The sequence below is a fragment of the Syngnathoides biaculeatus genome, chromosome 23, assembly GCF_019802595.1.
Source record: "Syngnathoides biaculeatus isolate LvHL_M chromosome 23, ASM1980259v1, whole genome shotgun sequence".
Classification (NCBI taxonomy): Eukaryota; Metazoa; Chordata; class Actinopteri; order Syngnathiformes; family Syngnathidae; genus Syngnathoides; species Syngnathoides biaculeatus.
In genome coordinates, this window is record NC_084662.1 from 8668158 (window position 1) to 8692445 (window position 24288).

General features: G+C 44.9%; 4 protein-coding genes across 4 annotated transcripts; 3 read left to right on the plus strand and 1 right to left on the minus strand.

Moving 5' to 3' along the window:
* Positions 1-2680: 2680 nt before the first annotated feature.
* On the plus strand, positions 2681-7852 carry LOC133496526 (protein SOGA3-like). The gene is made up of 8 exons (XM_061812224.1): positions 2681-3089; positions 3889-4113; positions 4176-4334; positions 4638-4700; positions 5169-5438; positions 5644-6015; positions 6179-6823; positions 7531-7852. Exons 1-8 carry the CDS (start codon positions 2958-2960, stop codon positions 7639-7641), a joined length of 1977 nt encoding a protein of 658 aa, XP_061668208.1. The 5' UTR covers positions 2681-2957; the 3' UTR covers positions 7642-7852.
* Positions 7853-9015: 1163 nt separating this feature from the next.
* LOC133496527 (uncharacterized protein KIAA0408-like) lies at positions 9016-13819 on the plus strand. The gene is made up of 6 exons (XM_061812225.1): positions 9016-9146; positions 10565-10851; positions 11243-11497; positions 11674-11732; positions 11851-12586; positions 12975-13819. Exons 2-6 carry the CDS (start codon positions 10708-10710, stop codon positions 13227-13229), a joined length of 1449 nt encoding a protein of 482 aa, XP_061668209.1. The 5' UTR covers positions 9016-9146; positions 10565-10707; the 3' UTR covers positions 13230-13819.
* A 6600-nt stretch (positions 13820-20419) lies between these two features.
* cenpw (centromere protein W) lies at positions 20420-21623 on the minus strand. Its single transcript, XM_061812254.1, has 3 exons — positions 21408-21623; positions 21222-21335; positions 20420-20569 (listed from the first exon to the last, which is right to left on the minus strand). The coding sequence occupies exons 1-3, from the start codon at positions 21492-21494 to the stop codon at positions 20543-20545; spliced, it is 228 nt and encodes a 75-aa protein (XP_061668238.1). The 5' UTR covers positions 21495-21623; the 3' UTR covers positions 20420-20542.
* A 183-nt stretch (positions 21624-21806) lies between these two features.
* On the plus strand, positions 21807-24089 carry hddc2 (HD domain containing 2). The gene is made up of 6 exons (XM_061812249.1): positions 21807-21934; positions 22453-22574; positions 22657-22759; positions 22833-22901; positions 23209-23347; positions 23893-24089. The coding sequence occupies exons 1-6, from the start codon at positions 21863-21865 to the stop codon at positions 24009-24011; spliced, it is 624 nt and encodes a 207-aa protein (XP_061668233.1). The 5' UTR covers positions 21807-21862; the 3' UTR covers positions 24012-24089.
* Positions 24090-24288: the final 199 nt, after the last annotated feature.

A 24288-nucleotide genomic window follows, 5' to 3' on the forward strand; every position in this document is an offset into this window, starting at 1 on the left:
AAATAAAAGGACTGACCGCACAATTGTAGATTTTGTCCACACCTTTTTTTTTTTTTTGAAATGGGCACAAAGAAATGTGCGATGAGAGCGATAGGCTGCCTTGGACCTGTCCAGACAGATCTGCTCTAATCTTTGGGGGCAAATTGGCTTTAGCTGCAAAAGAGCTTACTTCCACATCGCTTCGCGGGCTGAAAGCAGGTCACTGTAGGAGAAGCCTCGGCTAATCTGCCGTCGGGCAAAGTCTCCTTCGGAACCGGGAGGTTCTGTGCAGGAAAGAATGAGGCTTCTCTTGCCGGAAACGACTGAAATAGTCCAATTTTGACGACGGTATTTCATGATGGTTGCACTGGTGAGTCCATATAAATTTAGGGGTACGGAGCTTTCCGTTGGAATTTCAGGGTGAATCTAAAGTGCACACGTTTCCTTTTACAAGTCAACTTACCGTGACCTCTAAACTTTTGATCTCCTACTGCCCAATGTTTCAGAAATGTTTTTACAATTTACCGTTTTCTCACGAGGATCGAATGTCAAAATACACAAAAGATGTCTAATGCGTGAAAATTTCCGGCAATTGACAATTGAAGGTTAAAATTGGGCGTGGTCGTCAACCACATTGTTGTGGGTCGCGGAATATTTATTTTCACTTAATGCGACTTTAAGAGCTCATCTTCAAATTTGTAAATAGCTGGTTTATTTACATTTATCTTGAATAATTTCCAAGGAGCATTTAAAAAAAAATACATGCCTGTTGACAGCTGGGATAGGCTCCAGCACTACCCGTGACTCTTGTGAGGATAAGCGGCTAAGAAAATGGATGAAGATATATATATATATATATATATATATAATATATATATATATATATATATATATATATCGGAACTGAGCAACCAAAGTTGTATGACTGTGTATGGCAAAATAGTTGCACTTAACTGTTTTGCTATCATATGCGAAAATTGGTCCTGAATCAGAACCAACAGAAGGTCCTGTGGAACGGTTTGGGTTTGTGCGTCATAATCCTCTATCTAATCAGCCCCAGTGCTCCGTTCCCTGAGTTTTGGCAAGGACACTAAAGGTGCTTTCCGAGGATGCCGAGGTTGAATGGCAGAGTGGGCGAAAGGAGCGGGATGCAATTTGTCCTCCTGTGGGGACGCACAGAGACATAAACCCGAGGATTTAAAAAGGGATTGCAGGAGGTCTGCAGGTTTTTCCCAGATGTCTTGTCTCGAGAACCAGGTGCCTGCCACCTCCTCTCTGAAAGAACTGTCTCCACTGTCTGCAAGTGAACTTTTGTTCCACAAATGCAGTTGCAGTTGGAAAGTGCCAGTCTGATGGAAGTTAACGGGTGGGCAGAAAGGGGGTTAAGTCCTCCAAACTTGACCCACCGTTAGCTCATCTCATTAGCAAAAGAGCTCATTCTCTCCTAGCACAGTGGAAACAGTCAGCGTTTTATTTGCTCCTCCTCCTCCTCCTCCTCTTCCTCCTCCATACGTGCTACTGCTTGAGTCTGTTTTAGAAGTGCACTGCGGTCTCTGCTTGACAAACAAGTCGCCGTCACACGCAAAAAAAAAACAAACACTACAAATATTCTTTAAGTGTATTAACTGATACATAACAAAACATTCAATTACTGTAAATTTATCTGAATACAACTAATACAACGGGGTGAAGCAACTGGTAAGAGCGTTGGCCAAATCCTGGCCTCACCTATGTGAAGTTTGCATGTTCTCCCCGCCGTGCCTGCATGAGTTTTTCTCTGGCCACTCCGGTTTCCTCTCATATCCCCAAAACATGCTTTCATTGGAGACTCTGAATTGCCCCAAGGTGTTATTGTGAGTGTCTATCTCGATGTGCCCTGCGATTTTCTGCCAACCAGTGGCCTGGTGTGCGATGACAGCCGGGTTAGGCTGCAGCATTCCCGTGACTCTTGTGAGGATAAGCGGATTGGAAAATGGATGGATGAATGAACACAACTACATATTTGGAGGACAACCCCCCCCCCCAAAAAGTCTTGTACTGAAAAAAATAAGTCCAATGTTTACATCTTTGTACTAGACCTAATCACATTTTTTTAATCATTATTAAATGAAGCATCATTATCTTTGTAAAAGCTAGATTTGTTGAAATATGCAGCAGCCAGTTATAAAATATCTATCTTTCTATCTCAGGTTTTGTATTTTATTTTGAGTCCATTAGTTTTATCTTTATTGCACAGGAAAATGTGATGGTGTGGCTAATTCTGTATAATATTTAAACATCTATACTTGTTATTTTTAAAAAAATAATTTTGTTTTATGTTACCTATAATATACATATGTGTTACATTATTATTACAGTTTCAACGACAATTACTTGCAGTGACTGGAGGAGCCAGACGACGGCGCTGTTACAAAAGCCTTCCTAAGCATATTCATCAAAATGAGCCTGTTGCTCCACCCAAGAAGTGCCGAGTACCGGGCCGAGCTCCCGTGCACACCACCCGGCACCGGGCGGGGAGCAGCGGTCGCAACCATCTTGGGGCGGCGAGGGCCCGGGGTACAGGAGAGGAATCACGCCGACTGAGGGACCCGACGGCAGGGAGAGGGAGCCCGAGAGCCTCGGCACGGCTTGTCCGCTCACCCGGATGGTGCTGAGGCTGCTCGCCGGTGGGGGGCGGGGGGGGGAGAAGCGGAAAAGGGCGGATGCTCCCGCCCTACGCTCCCTTTATTTACTCATCTTAGCCCGTTTTTCAATGGGAACCCCCTCTTTGGACTTTGCGTCTCTCAGTAACAACAAGCGACCGGGACAACCGCGCAGAGAGGGGCGGTGAGTTAAGCTCGCTACCCCGGCGAACGCCGAGGCCGGGGCGGGCCTGGTTAGGTTCGGCTTTCACGGCGGAGCTAGTGGGGGATGTTGGCCGGATAACTTGATCGAACGCGCAGCAGGAGAAAAGAGACACAGGGGGGAAGCGAAACAAGATGGAGGAGGCTGCTGTCGGAGGTTCGCGGGTGGCTGCGCAGGCCACCGAGGACGGATCCGTGACCCAGCGGGACGAGGCCCTGCTGGAGGAGGAGATGGAGAGACTTTTGGAGGAAAACGACTACCTGAAGGTTGAAACGCATTCCACCCTCACCTAATGCTGTTGTTCCTCTGCTTATTTACTACCTCATAATGTTCAATTTGACGTTGTAATAGTCACTTATGAAGGTAAAGAGTCTTCCCACGCGTGTTATTATCCACTAAAAAAAAAAAATTATTCTCCCAACTTAAAAAAAAAAAAACAACGAAACATTCTTTCACATTCTCCACACAATTCAAACTTCCAAATATTTGCAAAATACAAAACATGCAGGGATGGATTTTCCACATTCCAATAATTCCAAATTTCACAGAATAGGTAACAATGCTAAATATTGTAGTTGCACGCATCACATTCAGAGGCATTTCGAATATTTTGACCCAATGTTTGGTGTGCAGCTTTTGACCATTGCAAGCTACAACTGCAAATATTTGATATATTGTTACGTTAAAAATGCATCTACGCGTTGAGGCTGAAACTGATATTCAAACCCGGCGGATGTGCTGCCCAATAATATTCTGGAATGCGAAATTCTAGGCAAAGTAAAGAAGTCACCAGTTCCAGTTCCGACATCCTTCACCATTTCCCAAAGCTTAGATCTAAGTGGACTTGATTAATTGGTTATTGATCTGACTCATATTGATCCCCTTGCGATTAATGAGATATTTTATATCGCAGATCATATGCTTATATGGCATATTTCGTATTCGAATTTCCAATTTTGCAACATGCAGTCACGGGCAGCGCCTCTGACAGCGTTTAGGTTTAGATTGTCCACGAGTGGGAAAATAGATCTCGGCACTTCTCACAGTCTTCATTTTGCCATCCAGTGCGAGATCGAGGAGATGAGGGCCGAGATGGAAGAAATGCGCGACACGTTCTACGAGGAAGACACGTGTCAGCTGCAGGACATTAAGCGGGACCTAGAGCGAGCCAACAAAAACTGCAGGATCCTGCAGTACCGCCTGCGTAAGGCCGAGAGGAAGCGGCTGCGCTACGCCCACACGGGGGAGATCGACGAGGAGCTGCTGAGGAGTCTGGAACAGGACCTCAAGGTACAGACTGTGCGCTGCCTTTAATTGGTTTCAAAAATCAACGTCGGTCGCGGTTGGAGCAGGTGGCCAAAGATGTGTCAGTGAGGCTGCACCACGAGCTGGAGAAGGTGGAGGAGACCCGATCCAAGACGGAAGACGAGAACGAGAAGCTCAGACAGAGCCTTATCGAGGTGGAGGTGACCAAGCAAGCCCTGCAAAACGAACTAGACAAAGCCAAAGAGGTAAGTACAGAGCGACGTCATGGTGGGTCTGGGGCCAGCGTTTCCCCTGCAGGACATTGCGGTTTTCCTACTGCGTTCTAGATCTTTTTGTAATTTAGATTTTTCCACTTCATTTTAACTACAGTAAAGTAAAGACAATACCTTCTTATCTGCGGTGTATCAAATTTAGACATTTATTTCACTGAAAAGTGTTCTCAGTATAAATTCCTTTTGATTCTGATTTTGGTATAATTTGTGACTTTGGGGTTGACTGTAATCCAATTTGTCACTGATAATGTTTTTATCATTGACTTGTCGTCTCAGAAGAAACGAGGAGGGAAAGACGTTCAGAAGACTGACAAGAAAGCAGCACCGACTCCCACAGAGGTGAGTCCCCCTCTCCGGTTCACTAGCGGCCCTGTTAAACCAACCATCTGTTTTTTTGGGTTTTTTTTTTTTTTTAAACCACGGTTGTCCTGATTAAGGGTTGCAAGTGAACTGGAGTGTAGTCCAGTTGACATTTGCCAAGGGAAAAATTTTTTGGTGGTAATCAATGAAATTCCTCAGAATTGTGCCTGATTCTTCCTGTTGGAACTGCTCGTTTCAGGTTGAGGTTTTCTTGTGGTTTTCTATTTTTTTTTTTTTTTTTTCGGCAGAGGGCATAGAGAAAGTCCTCTTATGCTTAAAGGGAGAAGTGTGTTCCAACGTTGATCTTTGTCCAATCTTTTTAAGAGGTTTTGGCTCCAGAATGAAACTAAATCTCTCATCCTTCAAATCTTTAAGTCCCTTCTCGTAAAATCTGATTACATGCACTTCCTTCTTGAACGCCTGAACACGTTTTCTCTTTCTGTTCAGGAGGACAACGAGGATCTTAAGTGCCAGTTGGCCTTGATCAAGGAGGAGGCAATACTGATGAGGAGGAAGACGGCCACCCTCGACAAAGAGAAGGATCGTCTGGAGCAAGAGCTGCAGAAGTACCGCTCCTTCTACGGCGAACTAGACAGCACCCATCCTAAAGGCGAGGCCGGGGGACCGCCCTCGACTCGTGAGTCCGAGCTCAAGCTACGCCTTCGCCTGGTTGAGGAGGAGGCCAACATCCTCGGGAGGAAAATCGTCGAGTTGGAGGTAAGAGTGGACGACGGTGTGAATTACTGACAAATCTTCGCTATTTGTAACAGGAACACTGTATAGCAGAACTCCAAATTTGCAAACACGAAAGGTATAGTGGATAGGGAGTGATTCCGAACATAGCCATGGTTCACCGGGCAGGAAAATCACATCAAAACCGATGTATCCCTTATTTTCAAGCTGGTTCCATTGTCTTCTGCAGGTGGAGAACCGAGGCCTGAGGGCCGAGCTGGACGACCTCCGCGGTGAGGGCGAAGGGGAGGGTGGGTCTGGGGCCGGCGCAACGGGCGGCCTGGGCTCTGGCCGAGGGCTCGGGGATGACCTGACTGAGCTTCGGCAGCAGCTACAGCTGGTGGAAGACGAGGCCGAGCTTCTACGAAGGAACCTTGCCGATGCCGAAGAACAGAACCAGAGGGTGACCAACGAGTTAAACAAGATGCGGTTCAAAGCCCACGAGGGCGGGGCCCGGCACGGAGGAGGCTCAGGGGTAGGCGGGGTGGACGTGGCGAAGGCTGAGGCTCTGCAAGAGGAACTGAAGGCAGCCAGGCTTCAGATCAATGATTTAAGTGGCAAGGTATGCAAAAATCTCAATTTCACATTTGCATAGTTCACGATGTGCATCTTTTTTATTTTTATAGAATAGATTATTCATCATAATCCATCTCAAGAATGTTTTTCCAGAACTCATATCCAATGCATCTAAAACCATTCATCCACCGCTTTCCCGTTTCGATCAGGTGATGCAGCTGCAGTACGAGAACCGCGTACTGCTGTCTAACATGCAGCGGTACGACCTGGCCTCCCACCTGTCCTTGCGGCCCAGCCCCAGAGACAGCGACGCCGAGAGCGATAGCGGAGGCGGGACTAGCGGTCGGCGCGAAAGCGATGAGGATTCCACGTCATCCCGCGTGCTCCCGCCTCACCGCAAACGTGAGGGTCCTGTCGGCGGTGAGAGCGATCCAGACGAAGTCAGAAACAATAATGGCACAAGTCGTTGCCCGACGCCCACCAGGGGTGTCCTCACCCCGTCCGGAGCCGAGGGGGCCGCCTCCTCCCCGTTGGCTCGCTTCCTGCCCAGTGGGCGTTGCAGCCTTCGCGACAGGCAGCAGATGATCGACATTCGCGTGGAAGCAGAGAGGCTCGCCCGGACCATTGACCGACTCATTGCAGACACAGCGGTGATCATCTCAGAAGCGAGGGTCTACATTTCCATTGGCGAAGTGGAGCAAGGCGGCGAGGACGACGGGAGCCGGATCAGGGAGCACGAGCTGCTCTATCGTATCAACGCCCAAATGAAAGCCTTCAGGAAGGAACTGCAGGCCTTCATAGACAGACTGGAAGTGCCCAGGCTGGACGACAGGGAGACGGAGGAGCCGCTGTCGGTAAGAATTTAAAAAAAACGCCAACTTAGTAGTCCCTCCAGGATTTCGCAGTTTTGTTTCATTTTTCCACTTGCTGCTGGCAAAAATACTTGATTTTACAGTAGTAGTTTTTTTAATTTGTCCAATTACGGCATCGGTAACGCAAAACATTCATATTCCAAATCACCTTCGCCCACTGAAATGAATAGAAATGCCATTAATCTATTCCAGTCTCCCCCGAAAAATGATAAAAAAAAATAATAAAATCCCACTATAACATTGTACTATTTAAAATAATTGAATAGAATGTAAAGAGAGTTTGTGCATATGAATTTAATGTTGCAATCCAAACGAATGTGCTACTCCTTCTCGTCGCTGCCCTTGTCACAGGGAGGCGAGGCAGTGCAGTATAATAGTCGTGCAGACACAAACGAAGAAGAATCATCTTCAAAAGAATGTCATGTTTTTTTAGACGTTAAAGACGATTGTAGATTATGTTTGAAGCGGGACTGCTATGACTGGTGAGACTTTTAAGGTCAGAGGATTTGTCCAGTTTAAAAAAAAAAAAAAAAAATGAAATTGCAGGCTGACGAGAATTTGCTTCAAGTGTTGCGATCGTGACGTGAATTCCTGGGAGGACTGACTTTGAATTATTCCTACAAGTAGTTTTGCGGTGATTGTAATTCTTAATTTCTTCCTCACATGCCACCTCATGCTCCACTTCCCAGATGTTCCAGCCGATCATTTTGCTCATCCTCATACTTGTGTTGTTCTCCTCCCTCTCTTACGCCACCATATTTAAACTGGTCTTTCTTTTCACCCTATTCTTTGTTCTGTGATTGGACACCTCCCCCTCCCCGACCGCCCCCTTCCTTTATCTGCATTCATCCCCTGTCAGTTCTTCTCTGTTGATTTGATCTTTTTTTTTTTTTGTTCCCTTCCCCATCACTGCATTATTTGTTGCCAAGGTTACCAAAAAGCGCAGGGGAAAGCTGCGCACTTCCCTGAAACGTTCCCTTTACCCTTGAGACCCGATGGAGTAAGTCCCAGGAGAAGGTGAGATGATTTTACTCGTTGGTAGACTACCGTCAGATTTTTTTTGCCGTTTAACAACATGTTACCACACCACCACCCCTGGTGTCACCGCTTCAAAACGAAACAGGGACAGTTGGTTTTTACACCTGCCTTTAACTCCTTCAGGGCTGCTGTTCTCCTTTATCAGGTGGAGGCTTGGGAACAAGGCAATATTGACGTCCACAAAGTTTTACAACAGTGGCGCCCGGCAATTACAGAAGCGGAATTAGCAAATGAGCGGCGGGCGGATAAGGCAGATGAATTTTAGCAACTGTCTGCTGTGGCTTTGAGTTACGGCAGGATGTGCGCTGACATTCCATGCGTTTCTCTCGCGTTGAACATCCTAGAAGGCAGGAGCCATTCTTGGAATATTTGCCCACTTGACACAATAATAATAATGTTACAAATGTGTTCATGGAACAAATTAAACGTGCAACTTAGCGGCACAACCGAGAAATAAGTCCACTCCGATGTCTTCTTCTAGGTGAGCTTGTGTTCATTGGTGGTGGGGGTTACCAAAGTAGGGGCCTTGCTCAGGGTGCCAGTCAGGCTACAACAACAAAACATTTTCTTGAATGCAGTCTCTACAATTTCCACCAATTACTTTTGGGTCTGGAATGTACCTGCCTTGCAAAAGACGGGAGGATGACTGCACTGAATCAAATATAATTAGCCACCCACTTGGCAGCCGTCGGAAAAAAATGGTTAGGGTCACAAGACGGAAATCTGCCCGGACGCCTGCGAGTGGAGTGGCAACAGAGAAGCTCATTGGCTGAGAGAAGCCGGCGGGCTTAAATAGCAATGTAAACACTTTCTCTCTCTCTCTCTCTCTCTCTCTCTCTCTCTCTCTCTCTCGCCAACCTTGAGTAATTTTAGCCAGGTTGCTGGTGACGACAGTTGTCCTGTTGGAACATTCACATGCTGGAATAAATCTGAGCGCCCCAAACCCCCGCAGGCTCCACCTTCACAGACAGGGGGGGGAGGAGGTTGTTTACTCTTTTGTTCAATGACTTGACCTCGATATGGGGGTGTGACACGAGGGGAGGAATGAGCAGGACGCCGGAGGGGTGAGGGGGGGGGGGGCCTCTTTAAAATGAGCCCTCACCGCTTTACGTAACAAGAAGCGGAAAAACAAGGAGGCCGGGGGCACAGAGAGACACTTAACAGATCGGAGGCAAGTGCAGGTGTATCAGGACCAGAGACTAGACCTGACTGGGGGATTTACTGTAACGAGAGGACAAATTTATTTATTTTTTCCTCCTGGAACAAGGTAGGGTCATTTACATTATCATAAAGTTTCTAATTGTTGTCCATCCATACATTATATATGGCGCTTGTCCGTAGCATTAACACTAATGAACAATTTAGAGGGCTAACTGGCATGCACCTCAACAACTATGAGGCAGACGTGCTAAACAGACCTCGGTCCTGCCTTCTAAATATTTCATCTTTTTTTTTTTTTTTTATATCACGTTGTATTTCAAGAACTCCTCGTACCATCGCAAATTAATTTTGACTGATATTTGAGGACCAACAGAATATCGGTTTCCATGACTATATAAGCACCAAACATACCAAAAAGAAAACATATCACCTTCTTTCACCAGAAAAAATTGTTCAGAGCATTTTCTGTTCTTCAGAAATGAGCCCATACAGAACTTGCTTTCACCAAAAAGTTTTTAGTGAACTAAACAAGCTAGTAAACGAGCTTCGAAACACGTCAAGCGGAAAATGACGTTGATGCTAATATTTTATGCTTTTGTGGCACCTGAACCTACAAAACCAGACAGGAAAATAACTTTTGATGGCAAAACAAATTTATAGATAAACAACTAACAAACACATCATAAGAAAAGCTGAGTGACCGCACGGATCCGTTTTTTTTTCCTCATTCACTCAAACATCTCTTTCTCACTACTGCGCTACATACTTTCTACCGCGACACACACACTACTTGTTCCGTACAAGCAACTTGTTTGAGTATGAGCTTCCTAATCTTGTCTGACTTCCAAAGTTTTGCCATTTTCGTCTCATAATTGATGTGCCGTGCAGCGGTTCACCCCTAAACTTTGTTCTAGTCAATAGTTGTGATGATCTCAAATTCAAAAGGAATGCTGCCATCTACAGGGATCTGGTTGTAATTAGAAAACTTGTGCATTCGCCAGTTGATGGAAATGTTTGGAATCTAGTTGACAAAATATAAACATGCTCAGTAGTAAATGAGTTAAAAGTGCTGAAAAAAAGCAGCACTCACCACACACGGACGGCATAGCAATGACGTTAGCCGCGGGGAAGGCCTGGCGTCATTCTTCAGGCCACATTCGTGTGCTCATGGGAAATGGCCGCAGTGCTGCATGCCTGGCGAGTCTTTCATGGTACGTGGGGAGGTGTGCGCTCATGCGAGGGAGGGCGTCAGCGAAGAGGCCCGAGAGGCTAAAACGGTGTCACGTCACGCGTCCGGTGTGTCCGCACGTGCCACGCAAGTGGTCGAACTCCAGGCCTGTGAATTTGGGACGAGCACGCGTGGATCTTCGCTAGTGGCCCGCCCCCCACAAAAAAGAAAAACAATTGCTCGAAAGTCCGTCAAGATTCGTTGTAATCTAAACAGAAGATTTGTTTGCTGGGTAGGAAGTGTGCCATTCCCCCCTCCCCCCCCCTTCTCAAAATCCCACGTGTTTCTCTTTCTAGTGTTTCCCCATTCATCCATCCAACGCCGCGACGGACGGCGGCATTCCTGCGGTCACTCGCCGACGGCGAAGTGAACCGTAAATCGCCATTTGAAAAAGGGGACGTGGGGAAAGACTTCCTCGGAGTGTCGGGTGGCCTGCGTCATGGCGGCCATCGATTTAGAGCGCGGGCTGGAACACGGCAGGCGAGGTTGGGGGGCAGAGAGGACCGACACGATGGAAGACTTTGACTCGGAGATGCAAGAGTGGGAGGACCAGCTGCAGGACATCCAAAGGAAAATAGAAGAGGTGAGGATCCGACTTAAATGCACTTGGCTGTAAATGTGTCGTAAAAGGTGTGCCGGAAAGGTTCCACAGGACAAGTCACCAAAAATATTTAATTATAGTTTTCCCCTCTCGAAGTAATCAATCTTCTCTCAAGAGTTTTGGAATGTGCTGCTAATGAGTTTCCCTTTAGCGTGTTGGGAGCGTTCCAGCAATGATGTAGACAAATTGTCACAGACTAAGTTACGTGACGATCGATGTGCTCTTGGACTCGCACGCTGCATACTTTGAAAGCCGACACCGGCGGAAGTACGTCGGTTCACATATAGAATATCGTGTAGTGATTACTAAACCGGTGAGACATTTCTGGAGTTTAGTCCGGGAAGTAAATCGATGTTCCATTTGTGCATTTCAGCTGTACAGTGAGGTTCAAGCACGTAGGGGACGGAATGGCGTCACCGTAGATGGCCAAGATAACGTCAAAGACGGCCCCGGGTACCATGACAACGGCATTTTTGCACCGGTCCATCAAAACCCTCGTCACCCTAGCAACGGGCTCAGCTACCCCGCGAGCCACCAGAACGGCATTTCGGAGATTGGAGACTTACTGCAGGACTACCTGGGCCGCGGCGAGCACGCGAATCGGAAGAACAACGGCGCTCGCCACGTGGTAAGTCCCAAAGCAGACGTTGGAAAACACTCAAATTACAAGTACAGTATTATAAAGAGCCGAAATACTTATACAAAACATGACGTTGATTGAAGGGAATGAGGACTATGGTCCCAAAGAGGTGCACTTATTTAAAGCTTTGACTATTTTAAAAGGCATACTTGCATCTCTTTCAGCACTTCAGCGACACCATTAAAGTGAGTCAGGACGAGAGCAGAAGAACAGCAAATCAAAGGTAGAGGAGACTTTTGTACGGTGTACAGAGAAGCCTGGTGTACCGCGGGGGATGTGTTCCAGAACACAACATTTTTCCTGTTTTTCTGATTTCCTCTATGGTCTTTATCTCACTCCAGGGTGGGACCTGAGCAGTTTTTGTGCAGTTTCGAGGAGTCGGAAAACCGAAAGAACAGACCACCCGATGCGAAAAGTTGTCTTAAAGAACATTCGGCTACCAAGCCGCCTCTCGGTCAGAAAGAGCTTGCCAGCGTTGCCTCCCCGCCACGCTTCACCGCTCAGCTCATGACAGCGGAGTCGCCGACTCTAGACAGGAAATCCTACGGTCTCTGTGTCCTCAGTGACAGGAAGTGCGGCAGCCCGTCCATTCTCCGGAAGTTTGGGGCAATGCTGCAGGAGAATGAGGGGAAAATGCTGACCGACACGGGTGTGGTGTTGTCGGAGATCAAATGCCACCGTCCTAGGTGTCAGCCCAAGGTGGTTGCGGCAGGACCTGGCAAGACCTCCCTCCAAAAATGGAGTTCCGAAGCGGACCACGGGGCATCGGAACCCGCCAGACATCACCACAGAGATCTGCGAGCAGGATCCCAGGCCAGATCACAGGTTCCCGGGAGCCCCCGGACCAGGCCTAGGTCCAATAGTGCGGCCGACAGAGAGAGAGTGAGGAAGCCCACCTCCCATCACGGGGAGCCCAACACCGACTCCGGGATTCAGAGGAGCAGGTTGCAGAGTCAGTCGGACGTTTCTGCTTGTTGGAGAGATGAAGGCCTCATTACCTTGCTGGACATGCTGGATATCCAACATGAGTACACGTCCAGAGCTGGACACACGGCCTACAAGACCCACCCACAGCAGGTATTCTTCCCATACTAGTGTCTGGAGGCTTTTTCACAACACAGTGGCGGGAAATTAGTTTTCTAAAGGGGCCACGTAAGAAACTGGAATTGTTTTAAGATATGAGCGAAATATGGGGGCTGGGAAAAACTGCTCACTTCACAACCAGCAGCAGATTGCTTGAGCATTTTAAAAGCTGCTAAGCATAGCAAAAACCAACACACGGGACAAACTGGCTGCATCGTCTGTTTACTACTCAAGATGTACTCAGCTCCTCCCCGACATCGTCTCAGAACAGTTGAGTGGCTCTACCGAGCAAGGAAAAACGTGGCCGGTGTGAAAGGCGCCTTACGTTAACTAGAATTTTGTCTCACATAAAACCTGAGCAGTCTTGTTTTCTCCCCACCAGATAAATACACCCCAGTGGTCCTCCGAGCCCAAGACAAGTTTCTCTCGTCCCGCTCGACCCGCCAACCAGCGTCCTCCTTCCAGGTGGGCGAGCAGAACACCGAGCGCCAGGATCGCCGTCCCGTTGGGCCCAAAATACCGGCCCCAGAGCCCCCTCATCCACGCCTCTACCACCAAGAACAGAACCCCCAGCCCCTTTCTCAAGCACCGGCCGGCCAGTTGCAGCCCATCCCCCGCCGAGACGGTCATCATGTGATAGCGTTTCATTTTCCAACTTTCCATCCACGCCACATCCTGTGTAAATATTATGGACTGTGCTGTGAGGGCTATGAAGTTCATTTCGACTATGGAAAGCAGCCTTTGAGCATTCAATATTGTTAATATCCAGATTAGGCTCCACGTACGAGTAAATACTTTGGCCTCACCGGTAAGACAATTCAACGCATTCGTAGGAGATCAAACAAACGCTCATCCGATTTTACAGAAAGCATTTTCAGGATTGGATAAAGGATCAAAATGGTTTTCCGTGTTTGAGTGACCGCCAACATTCTCCATTTTGTCTCTCCACTTGGTCAACATGTTAGCATTTTGTTCAGCTGCTGCCCCCCCCCCTTTATCCCCCTTCCCGACTTTTCCCCCTCTTTTTTTTTTTTTAAATGACGTTTCTTTTATGTATATTTATGTACTTTGCGATATTGCATGCAGCCCGAGTTTGGAGGGCGGCAATGTACTGTTAACATAATTGTGACTTACAGTTTTGTGAATGCATACATATACAGTATTTAAAATGTCCAAAACAACCCATGTTACGAATGACTATGGTATGCCTTCATGTATTTTGTTTTTTTTCCCCCTGAGTATTAAATAGTGATTTAACAACAAATCTTTCTAGATTTCATGAATCGGATGTACTAAGGAGTATCAGGGTCTTACCGAAAAGGACAAAAATGTTTAAAACTTCAGTTACACATCTTTAAAAAAAAAAATAACTTAATAAATTGCATGGACATACAAATCTTTGCAAGCCGTAAATTTCATGTTAATGTTACAGCAGGCTGCACAAAGCAATTGTGACTTGTTGATTTCACTGCCACCACGTCAAAGCAAAAAAAATGAAAAATATCTGAACGATGAGTCGAGACAATTGTACTTTAAGGCAACACGGTACGAGCCTTTTACTGTACAGTGACGATACGCAAATATTTCCATGATGGGCATTAGTATGCAACCATTAACCCATTCACCAGAGACACACAAGGGGAGTGGACTGAAATTCAAATGCTGGCGTGCGTATGTGGTCGGAGCCCTCGGCCCACTCACGCCAGCCAACCTGCTGGCGCTGTGTGGCAACTCGGGACAAAAATAGTGAGCGTGACGCCTGTTTTGGTGCCAGAAATCTTAGCCTGCCGTAGGGCGGCATAAATAAAGAATGCGAGGGTGTGTGGGGGACTTTGCGGCCTCATTGGTTCCTTTATATTCAGGTAAATAATTTCCAAATGTAAATATACAGTGAAATAAATGTACAAGTGGGGGAAGGTACTGCAACATTCATGTGTGTGCTGTAACTAATTCCCCCTCTCACAGAATGGAATGTTCTAAATTCCTCCAGAACCCAAGGCTCCGTCTTACAGGCTGGCACCTCCTCAGGCAGCAAGGGGGTATTTTAACGAGGCGTCCCATCAACCCTTCTCGCCTCTCACCCGCCCCCCCCCCCACTTACCCCACGTTCGACTCTTCGCTTGGAAAGCTTACAGCATATCGTATATTTGCCATTGTCACACGTAGAACTTATCTCTTTATTTCACTGAGGATGAGCAGGAAAGAAGGTGGACAGAGGTTTTTGCTTTCACAAGTAATGTTTCTCTATTTTCCCCTCAAGCTAGCGCGTGCACCTCGCATTCAGTATATAACACACACACCCATACTGACCATGGTGGGCGAATCCCGCACACCAGGAGCTGCAAGTATTTTATCATCATTCACAAAGTACACTACTGTACTTCATACTTTACATTCAATCCAATTGCATGGTTATTATGAAGTATATCATAGACAACAATTTTTCTGATTGAAAAAGATTTTTTTGGGAAGGGACGCTGGAACGGATTGATGGCATTTCCATTCATTTTAATGAAGAAAGACAATTTGCCATATAAGCGCTTTGCGTTACTAGCCGGGTCATGGAACAAATTAAACTCTTACCTCAAGACACCGCAGTACTATAGTTATTTTTGTGTTTTGTGGCTTTTACGACCAAAAAGACCTGGGGAAAATACACACACTTGTGCTGTATTAGCATGTTATAGCATAAATATTAAACTTTCATGCTAAAGTTTTTATAGCAACGAGAACCTTGTGAAAGACTGAAAGGCAGGCTGGTGCCAGGCAGACTCCTTAGCGGCCTCAATTCACGTGGGAATCGTATCTTCACCGAGTACCCCCACCCCCCCGTGCGAATCCCGTGCTTTTGCTCCCCAACAATCCACCTGTCTTGCCGCCCTTTGCCCCCTTTGAATGCCACAACGAACTGATTGGTGCTGGAAACCCTCAGCATGTGTTAGTTGCTACTGCGACAACTTGAAATAGATTCACATGTGAAAATATGGCAAAACCCCCATGAATTGTGCCCTCCCAAAAATAATTAATACCAATAACATTTTTCTGCATTATTTTTACATTATGAAGGAGTCACACTTGGTCAGATACTCAGGGGGGGGGGGGTATTTGGGTGGGGGTACATTCAAATACATCCATTTGAGGATTGCGAACTTCCCCTTTAAGTGGTTTGTCCATTTTTATTTACAGGGTGGAAAAGATCTGGGGAGGATGAGGAGCGCCAACTCGGGATATTGAATCCGGTGCTCATTATTAATAATTTGGGAAAAGCCGATTTGGTGGGCGACAATGAATGATTGATCCACTTTTATTTAAAAAGTGGAAAAGATCCAACATTCTGTCGAGTCCAGTCCTGCCTTGCTCCACCTGTCCAAACTGTTTCCACTGAAGTGGAGAAGATCTCAAATGGCCGCCGATGAGTGCGAGCGGCGGCCCCATCAAGGACGTGAAGTGAGGAGGTCCTCGAAGAGGTCTTGAGACTCTCTGGCCCCGCCATTAAAATAGAAAATATCCCCTCCTCCGAAAGCCTCGGCTCGTCTTTCAAAACAACTGCGTCTCAAGGGGGACGGCGGATTAGTCAGTGTTGCCCGGCAGAAGCAGGTCAGGCCGGGCTACTTGTCATGTGATGAATGACTAATTTGAATTTGGATTGCACGGAGCGGCTGCGCTCGGAAGCGACGACGTGTGGCTCCTCGCACGTTCAGCTCGGGGGAATTGAGCGCAGCAATGAATAGTGACGGGGTACGCAGGGCGGGAAATAGACAAGCGATATCATTGGGGTCTTCTTGTCCACCAGGGATTGGGTATGAAAGTCCAGATGTTCCTCTGGGTTCTGTGTGAAAGGCCCCCAATAACAAATCCCTAAGCATCAAGTGTTGAAAAGTATTTTATCACAGGCCAGGGACAAAGTGTTCTTAATCCAGTCTCGAGGTCACTCTGGAAGTCATTAAGCAAAGCCAGTGTCGTGAATTCTTTTGGGCACGACTTTCACACCTCTTTCACGCGACGTGCCGAAAGGCACACTGGCATGCGTGTGAAACTAAATCGTAGAAAGAGCCGCACTGACTTATCCCACCCTGTTGCAGTGGAGGCAAAAGGTCCTCTCCACCAACTATTTTTTTTTATGCCCTGCAATCAGTCTTGACTGAAATTTCACACAATCCAGGCAATTATGAGGCGTCTGGGTTTTGTGTGAACGGCACCGGTGAACGCCCGATACGAATTTTGTTCTGACTTGCCAGTTTCCCCGCGTGGAAGAAGTACTGAAGTAAACCTTCGAATTAAACAATACCACACACTAAAAATGGGGTCGTTACGCAACGGGACTTCTTTCGAGTCCAAAAATGACATACACGGCTAATTATACGCGCGTTCACCGAAGAGAACGCTATGAGAGAACGCAAACATGAGGCTGCGGAACTCTGCGGGGGTCGTAACCAGATGATGCCATTGCCGCGTCGTTCTATATCGAGTGGCTGTAAATACTTAGTTTGACAGATTGATGGGACTCATCAAAACATGACGGCGCCAAAGACACCCAATTCGTGTCACTGAGTGTGAACGCTAAGCGTTTAGATCAGCGGACTGCTCCCACTGCCCCCCCTCCAACAAATCCGTGCCGAGGAACAGTTTCACTATGTACCGAGGCTACTAAACCAACGAGGCTTCTCATGAGTATTAATAAGAACATAATGTCAAATTGATGCTATTTTCTCGTGTACAGAAAGATTAGACAGATGTTCACTTAAACTATAAATAAATGGAAATTCTATTTTTTTTTTTTTTAAACTTCCATACAATTATTGTGGACTGAAATCCTCGAGGTATTTTGGTCAATGTAATTTTTACATGTTAATTTATATCCTCATTTATATGATTGACAAATCTCTGAATAGTTCAGGATTCTTTTTTTTTTTTTTGCATTTTAACAAAGCATGTTTTATTAACTTGAAGTTTGAAATAAGCAATTTAAAGGAATATTTGTGGTATAATTAAAGTTTAAACCATATATGTAAGCAATTATAAAAAAAAATAAAAAAAAAAAAAATTCTCCCAAAAACTGCGCTGGGATTTTTTTTCCAGCAGAATTTTTAGCAGTTGAACAGTTGAGATGAGTCACTTTTAATTCTTTACACTTTTACGAATTGGAAAATCTATGTGTAATGGACAACTCCAAAAAAGGCTTTAAATTGCCTGTAGATGCCACAAATATTTAAAAAAAAAAATAGTTTCTCAACTGTTGGGCAAAATTTCTTGGAACCAACATGCTAGAAAATGAAGGCCAAACACTACTTTTGGTTCAACGGATATCTTCAACTCACTTCAACACAGCGCCTCGCTTTCGTGGACTGCTGTTCTTTGTTTACGAAAGTCGTCCAAGTCGCGCCATCGTGTCTGAGCCTACAGAACGCAGAAAGGCCCAGAATATGCACTGGCATCATCACCACCACCATCGTTCCATTTTTGAACGCTACACGCCCAGAATATCATCTTTAAGATTTCGGATGTCATCATGGAGGTGATGCATCGGCGTTAAAAATGGTTCAGTAGCGGCCGGCTTAGCAAGGCACGTCACTCGATAGGCACCGATACGGTTAGCTCGACGATAGTCACGGTAGCTACGGTGAGGTCATCTGTGTCTCCTGCAGGCGTGAAGTAGAACCCCCCTAGCATGCCCCCCCCACCCCTTTCCCAGTTCCAATGGCTGCCGACACCTTTGACATACATTTGACGTACACGCGCGTTGTTTTTAAATGCTGCGGCGATGACAGATCTAAAGCAGTGAAGCACGATGGTTGTCTATAAGAGTGCATAATGGAGCATGATTACAGTCCGAAATAATCCCGCATAATAAAGCTAAATACGGCACATGTGGACCTGCAAGTGGTGAAAGATGCATGGCAGGACTATTTGGGGGGGGCGTCCGGATACTCAACACTGAAGATTTTCTACGGTGTGACGAGAGGAAGCTCATCATGCAAGTTCTCAATAAACACTCTAAAAGTCACTTATAAATTATGTGGTAGAATTGAACCATCTAGAACAAACAAAGGCTAGTTTATTTTAGCAGTTCAATTCAAATGCGAACTGCACTGTATACATTTACAGTACAGGGAGTCCTCGGGTTAAGACCGTCTCGACTTTACAACGCCTGTCCCCTGTCCGCCATTTTGTCTGGCTAGCAGAACTTTGCTAGATCAGGTTTCGTCGCTCAGTCACAGATGTTTAAGGAATCCGTTTTCACAAACGCCCGTGAATTTTGTTGTAAGCTCCGTCGGAATGTGTTACTGCTCCATGTGTGATCAAAGTAACACTTGTAGTTGCCGTTCTATGCTATGGTAGCTATGCTAATTTGCGTGAGCCATTCTATGGTGTTTTACAGTTGACGTTCGCATCAAGCAAGTCTCAAAATTATATACAGGGAGTCCTCGAGTTAAGACGGTCTCGACCTAAGACATAGAAGAAAGCTGTGTCTTTTAGCAATGCTTCTGCAGCCAAAACAAAATCCATGACCACGGAAACGAAGCTCAAGATCATAAAAGATTGGAGAGACAGCAACACCACGAAGGCCTCAGTCGGTCAACCGTGGTGACAATTATGAAAGAAAAACCCCATATTTTAGCGCATGTGACGGATTCCGTTCCGATATTGGATACAATGATCACAAAACAAGGTTTTTGATACTTGTCGAGATGGGGAGAAATGAGGACCAAGTTCCTTTGCAATAGGTAAGCACAGCCTCCCCTTCTTCTTCTTCTTCTTCTCCATCCACCTCTCAGCAGTAATGCTAAGTACATCATCATGTTCATTTCAATGTATTTGTTTTTTTAGACAAAACATTTTGATTTAAATTCTGACTTTAATGGTGGAATCCGACTTAAGTCGCTACTGTCGGAACAGATCTCAGTCGGAGACCGAGGACTCCCTGTACTGCACTCAGTGTAGTTTAACACCGCCCTCATGTGGAGCCACATTACACATGAACCTAGATACCATCTAAATGAAATGTGAACATATTGGGCAAAGCACCACTTTAGTATTCAATTTGTTTAAGTTTCGTTTCAAAATTTTTCAAAAATGTCAAACTGGTCCAGCCCAACCTTACCTTTCTGAGCTGCTCCTTCCCTACACTCCTGCCTGGTCACATCAATCCAGCCAGATCCCTCTTGAAAATTATCGCCATGCATTGCATCGCGATGTCCTATAGAAACGCAAATTCAATTTGACTTGGCGCTCGTAGTTACTCGCAAAACCAAACGCGGGTGCCTTCATTTACCTCTGCTGCGGAGGCCGTCGCCATCATCATCATCATCTCCCGCTGACGTGGTCGCAGTGGAGTGGAGGCTGGTCGGATGGGTCGCCCGCCGCTGTCGACGCAACAGAATTTGACAATGCTGCATACTTTCATTGAGGCAAAAATAGCAAAATTACCATCACAATACATATAATAAATACGATTTCACATGGAATGCAACCCAAATGGAAAATTATTAATTTTGCAATCATGAAGTCAAGTGAAAAAAAGTTGTGAGAAAACCTGTAATGTACAATTTTAAAGTTAAAATATGATAGAGAAACAAAGGTAATTTTCCAATAATTTCATGACGCTACATTGGCTATGATGCTAGGATGGTAGCAAGCTAGTAACAAAATGACAACTCACCCCATGGTGGGAATTCACTTTCAATTTGTAGAAATATCTTCAAGGGCATCACTTGTACTTGATATCAAAGTTCAGGTGGTTCCTCAAAAATAACTAAGTATATAATACACCAAATAAAGTATGTAACAAAAAATGAGGAATTGAAGAATACAAAGAGTCAATTTATGGTTAGAATATATATTTACAAGGGAAAAAAGCGTACAAAAAGATTATGCTTGAAAAAAAATGGCAAAAACAGAGAAAACAGCTCATGGTGGCTGAAATAATATTCATAAATATATGAATGGTCTTCATCCTCTGGCAGTCTTCAGCACCCTCTGTAAACAAATAAAAGAATAAAAGTATATGTGAATTAACATTCCAGTTGGGGGTAAGATGAAGTTTCTCTTTTTTTTTTAATTGGAAAGATGAATAAAGGCGCAAGATTATGGGTTGGGTGAAACAAGCCGTACACAAGTAATATGAGATTGCAATTCACAGTATTTTGCAGACATTTTAACACGGGATTGTTTTTTTTGTGTGGTGAAATACATTAAAAATAGCAATATAATGCTAGATAAAATAAATCAATCTCAAAAATGCGCATCTTTATTTATTAAAAATAATCTGACTAAATAGCAAAAGCTAAATTTCCATTGAATGCTAAACTGACTGTCATGCGAATGGTCATTGATTATTGTAATTACATACATAAATGGATTATGATTTTTTTTTATTTTAAAAAGCAATGCGTTTGGAAAAAAGAAGAGCAAATGGACCAAAACCATTTATCATATCATTGTGTGGTTATTTCCTGGCCATATTGACGGTACACAAAATCATTTGTCATTTGATAGTAAATTCCATTCTACCTATTTTATTTTCTTAAATAAATTAACTGTATCAGTACTTCTACGTTTTTTTTTTTGTACAGAAGTATTTGTGCTTCTCAAGCAAAGAGCGCAGAGAACCTTTAGCAACCGGACTCACCTTGGCAACTGCTTTGACGTGGTGAGCCCTGATCGTCGCGGATTTCTCCTCGAACGCTTTGGCCCTCGCCTGCTCGGCCAAATTGTTGATGAAAAGAAGAGTGACGAGCTCCATCTGTGAATAAAGATCAAATTTAGCAAGCGAACTTCAGACCCCATAATAAGGACTTCACAAATAGCGACTTACCATTGCTTCGGACGCCGGCCTCACGTTAATGTTACCCTTTGTCTTTGCTTTGACTTTTTGCTTGAGTCTTGGCGCTTTGTTTAACATGACAAAAGAGGTGCGAAAAGGTGAATATTAGGAAAAAATGACGTTTGTTTGAGATTTCAAAAGGCCCGCTTCGATTGACTACCGGACTACTTCTTCTTCTACGGTTACTCCCCAGTTGAGGTTTGTTTGACTTCCTGTTTCCTCTTTACCTTCACTTGTTTTTTTTTTGGACGATGCACGATGAATGAAAACTATATGAAAACTAATTTTATATTGATGATATAATTATCCGTACATTTATCTAAAGGGAGTTGAAATAATATTTTGAATTCTAACTCCGCAATTGTGTCAACTTTTCACGGTGGGTACTGTAGAGGTGGCGCTGTTGGTTATGTCTGCAAGTGTAGCGTAGAAGAATAAAAATAGACATGGCGGCCCCCTCGGACAAATTGGACAACATGAAGATGCTCCAATTTTTAAAACTAATCGGTCAGCTTAAAGTAAGACACTAACAGTTCAACCTATATTTATTTCATTTCTAATGAGTTTGAATTACTTGAACTGTGCAAGTATAGTTTTTGTATTATTCATATTTATTGTACTCTAGCATTCCCTGCCACAAACTCATGTGGTATTACAGTCGTAATAAAATGGACTGCAAGAAATATTTGGCGTAAAATACATTAATTTTATTAGTGGAAATTTGCTGTTTAAATGACAGCTATGTTTTTTTTATTTCAACTTTTTTTTTAAGTCCCCCCCCCCGTCATTAGCTATACATCCCACGACGCTTGCGAGGATGGGTGGCTCAGAAAATGGATGGAATAGATCTAATGGCCCAGATGTTGTAGCATAGCACAGTCGCCGTGAAAAAGTATTAGCCCCTTCTCAAACTCATATGTTTTACCATTTAAAAACAGGATTTAAGTTCACTCAAACCAAGTGGGGAGATTTGAGATGGTAGCCAACAATTACTTTGCTATGCGCACCATCGACTGTTGAATTATGTCCTCTGTAGAGGGTCCCTCGGACAGGCTGGGTGTACAGGAAGGTGAAGGACCCGGAGAGCGTGTCGGACCACATGTACCGCATGGCCCTCATGTCTCTGACGATCACGGACCCCACGGTGGATAAGGACAAGTGAGTATATTTGCACTTTTTTTTTTCCTCTTAACGAGCAAACTATCAAAATAATAATTCCCCCCCACAATTCTGTTCTCAGGTGTATCAAATTGTCTCTGGTCCACGACATGGCCGAGTGCATCGTTGGAGATATTACGCCGTCGGACAACATCAGCAAAGCTGAGAAACACCAGCGGGAGGAGGTAGGTGAGTGCTCAGCTACTATTTCAATAGTTCCTTGTTTTTGGGATTAAAATGTATTTTTTTTTCCTCCAGGGAGCCATGAGGCAGCTTGTGAGTCTGATGCCAGAGGGCCTCAGGCAGGACATTTATGCACTATGGGAGGTAAAGTTTTCATATTTTACTGGACTTTGAAGATTTGACTTACCTTTGAACTTGTCCAGGTGTTGTAAATGTTTTTATAACAGCCTTTGCCACATATTTCACTTCAATGTTACCTGGAATTCAAGGAGTTTGTTTCAGTGTCTTAATTTGAACACTTGAGGGCGCTGTGCAAAAGTGCATAGATAGACAGAAAAAAAAAAAATAGTGTGGTGGATATTCAGTGGATGCTGGCAGGACAGCAAAGAACTGATTCCCGTAATAATCCATTTGGGGAAAATGAATAGCTGTGTTTTATTGTAATATTAAGGAATACGAGCACCAGAGCAGCACGGAGGCCAGGCTGGTGAAAGAGTTTGACCGTCTGGAGATGATCCTGCAGGCCCACGAGTACGAAGAGCTGGAGGAGGCGCCGGGGAGACTGCAGGAGTTTTTTGACTCCACTCGGGGTGAGTCCGAAATTTGCGCCATCGGTCACGTCGTCCCAGCCGCTTATCCTCATAAGGGTCGCGGGAGCGCCGGAGCCTAGCCCAGCTAATATTGGGCCACATCCTGAATTGAACCAATGAATTACATTTTTGGTTACTATACAGTATGTTTTTATACATCAATTGTGCAAATGATATTTTATAAACTGTACAGCAATGCCTCGCAATATTCAAGGTACGAACTGTCACATGGGCAAATTTGAAATATGATTGCACTCCTGATCCCCACTGCTTAATGATATGGCAGCCATAATACACAACATTATTATCAAGTCACATTGGTTTCCATTCCTTAAAAGGAGAGTACCGCTCAAATTTGATTAGTTTGCGGGTTACGCGGGGAGCAAATGTTACCGTTAAATACTGATTACAAGCACTGAAAAGTTCACGTCTACGCCACTGTATACTTTTGCTGCCAATGACATCGCCTGACTGACACGTCATGTCTGACAAAATGGTGAGAAGAAATATGACGGCGCCACTCAAATCATTTTGCGTCCTTGCAGGTTGTTTCCAGCATCCCGATGTGCTTCAGCTTGTCGTGGCTTTGAATGAAGAAAGGAGAAGTCACATGACGGGGGAAAAAACAGCTGGGAATTTGCAAACCACGTCTAAGGAGACATGAAAACATTTTTGCTTTAATATGATAGGTGCGGGGGGGGGGGGGGAGATCAGCAATCGTAAATAAACAAGTTTGGGGGGGGGGGGGGGGGAAAATCCACCTTGTGTTAAATATGTTTGTATAATGTTTTATTATAAGATGGGACCTGAGAAGCGCTTGATTTTAGCACAAAATACAAACCTTGACCTTCATTGCGCTAAATAGAACAAAAATTATGGACTGATAAGAACTAATGCAAGATGAAAACTGGATCTTACTTTTCTGAAGTGATGAAAACCTT

Excerpts from the sequence above, each read along its gene's own strand:
- cenpw (XM_061812254.1), bottom strand. The coding sequence starts at position 21,494 with ATGTTAAACAAAGCGCCAAGACTCAAGCAAAAAGTCAAAGCAAAGACA. Across the intron at positions 21,336-21,407 it reads GGCCGGCGTCCGAAGCAATG|ATGGAGCTCGTCACTCTTCT; the intron begins GTAAGTCGCTAT and ends CTTTATTCACAG. Across the intron at positions 20,570-21,221 it reads ACGTCAAAGCAGTTGCCAAG|AGGGTGCTGAAGACTGCCAG; the intron begins GTGAGTCCGGTT and ends ATTTGTTTACAG.
- LOC133496527 (XM_061812225.1), top strand. The coding sequence starts at position 10,708 with ATGGCGGCCATCGATTTAGAGCGCGGGCTGGAACACGGCAGGCGAGGT. Across the intron at positions 11,498-11,673 it reads ACAACGGCGCTCGCCACGTG|CACTTCAGCGACACCATTAA; the intron begins GTAAGTCCCAAA and ends CATCTCTTTCAG. Across the intron at positions 12,587-12,974 it reads ACAAGACCCACCCACAGCAG|ATAAATACACCCCAGTGGTC; the intron begins GTATTCTTCCCA and ends TCTCCCCACCAG.
- hddc2 (XM_061812249.1), top strand. The coding sequence starts at position 21,863 with ATGGCGGCCCCCTCGGACAAATTGGACAACATGAAGATGCTCCAATTT. Across the intron at positions 22,575-22,656 it reads CCCACGGTGGATAAGGACAA|GTGTATCAAATTGTCTCTGG; the intron begins GTGAGTATATTT and ends TTCTGTTCTCAG. Across the intron at positions 23,348-23,892 it reads GTTTTTTGACTCCACTCGGG|GTTGTTTCCAGCATCCCGAT; the intron begins GTGAGTCCGAAA and ends GCGTCCTTGCAG.
- LOC133496526 (XM_061812224.1), top strand. The coding sequence starts at position 2,958 with ATGGAGGAGGCTGCTGTCGGAGGTTCGCGGGTGGCTGCGCAGGCCACC. Across the intron at positions 5,439-5,643 it reads GGAAAATCGTCGAGTTGGAG|GTGGAGAACCGAGGCCTGAG; the intron begins GTAAGAGTGGAC and ends TGTCTTCTGCAG. Across the intron at positions 6,824-7,530 it reads AGACGGAGGAGCCGCTGTCG|ATGTTCCAGCCGATCATTTT; the intron begins GTAAGAATTTAA and ends TCCACTTCCCAG.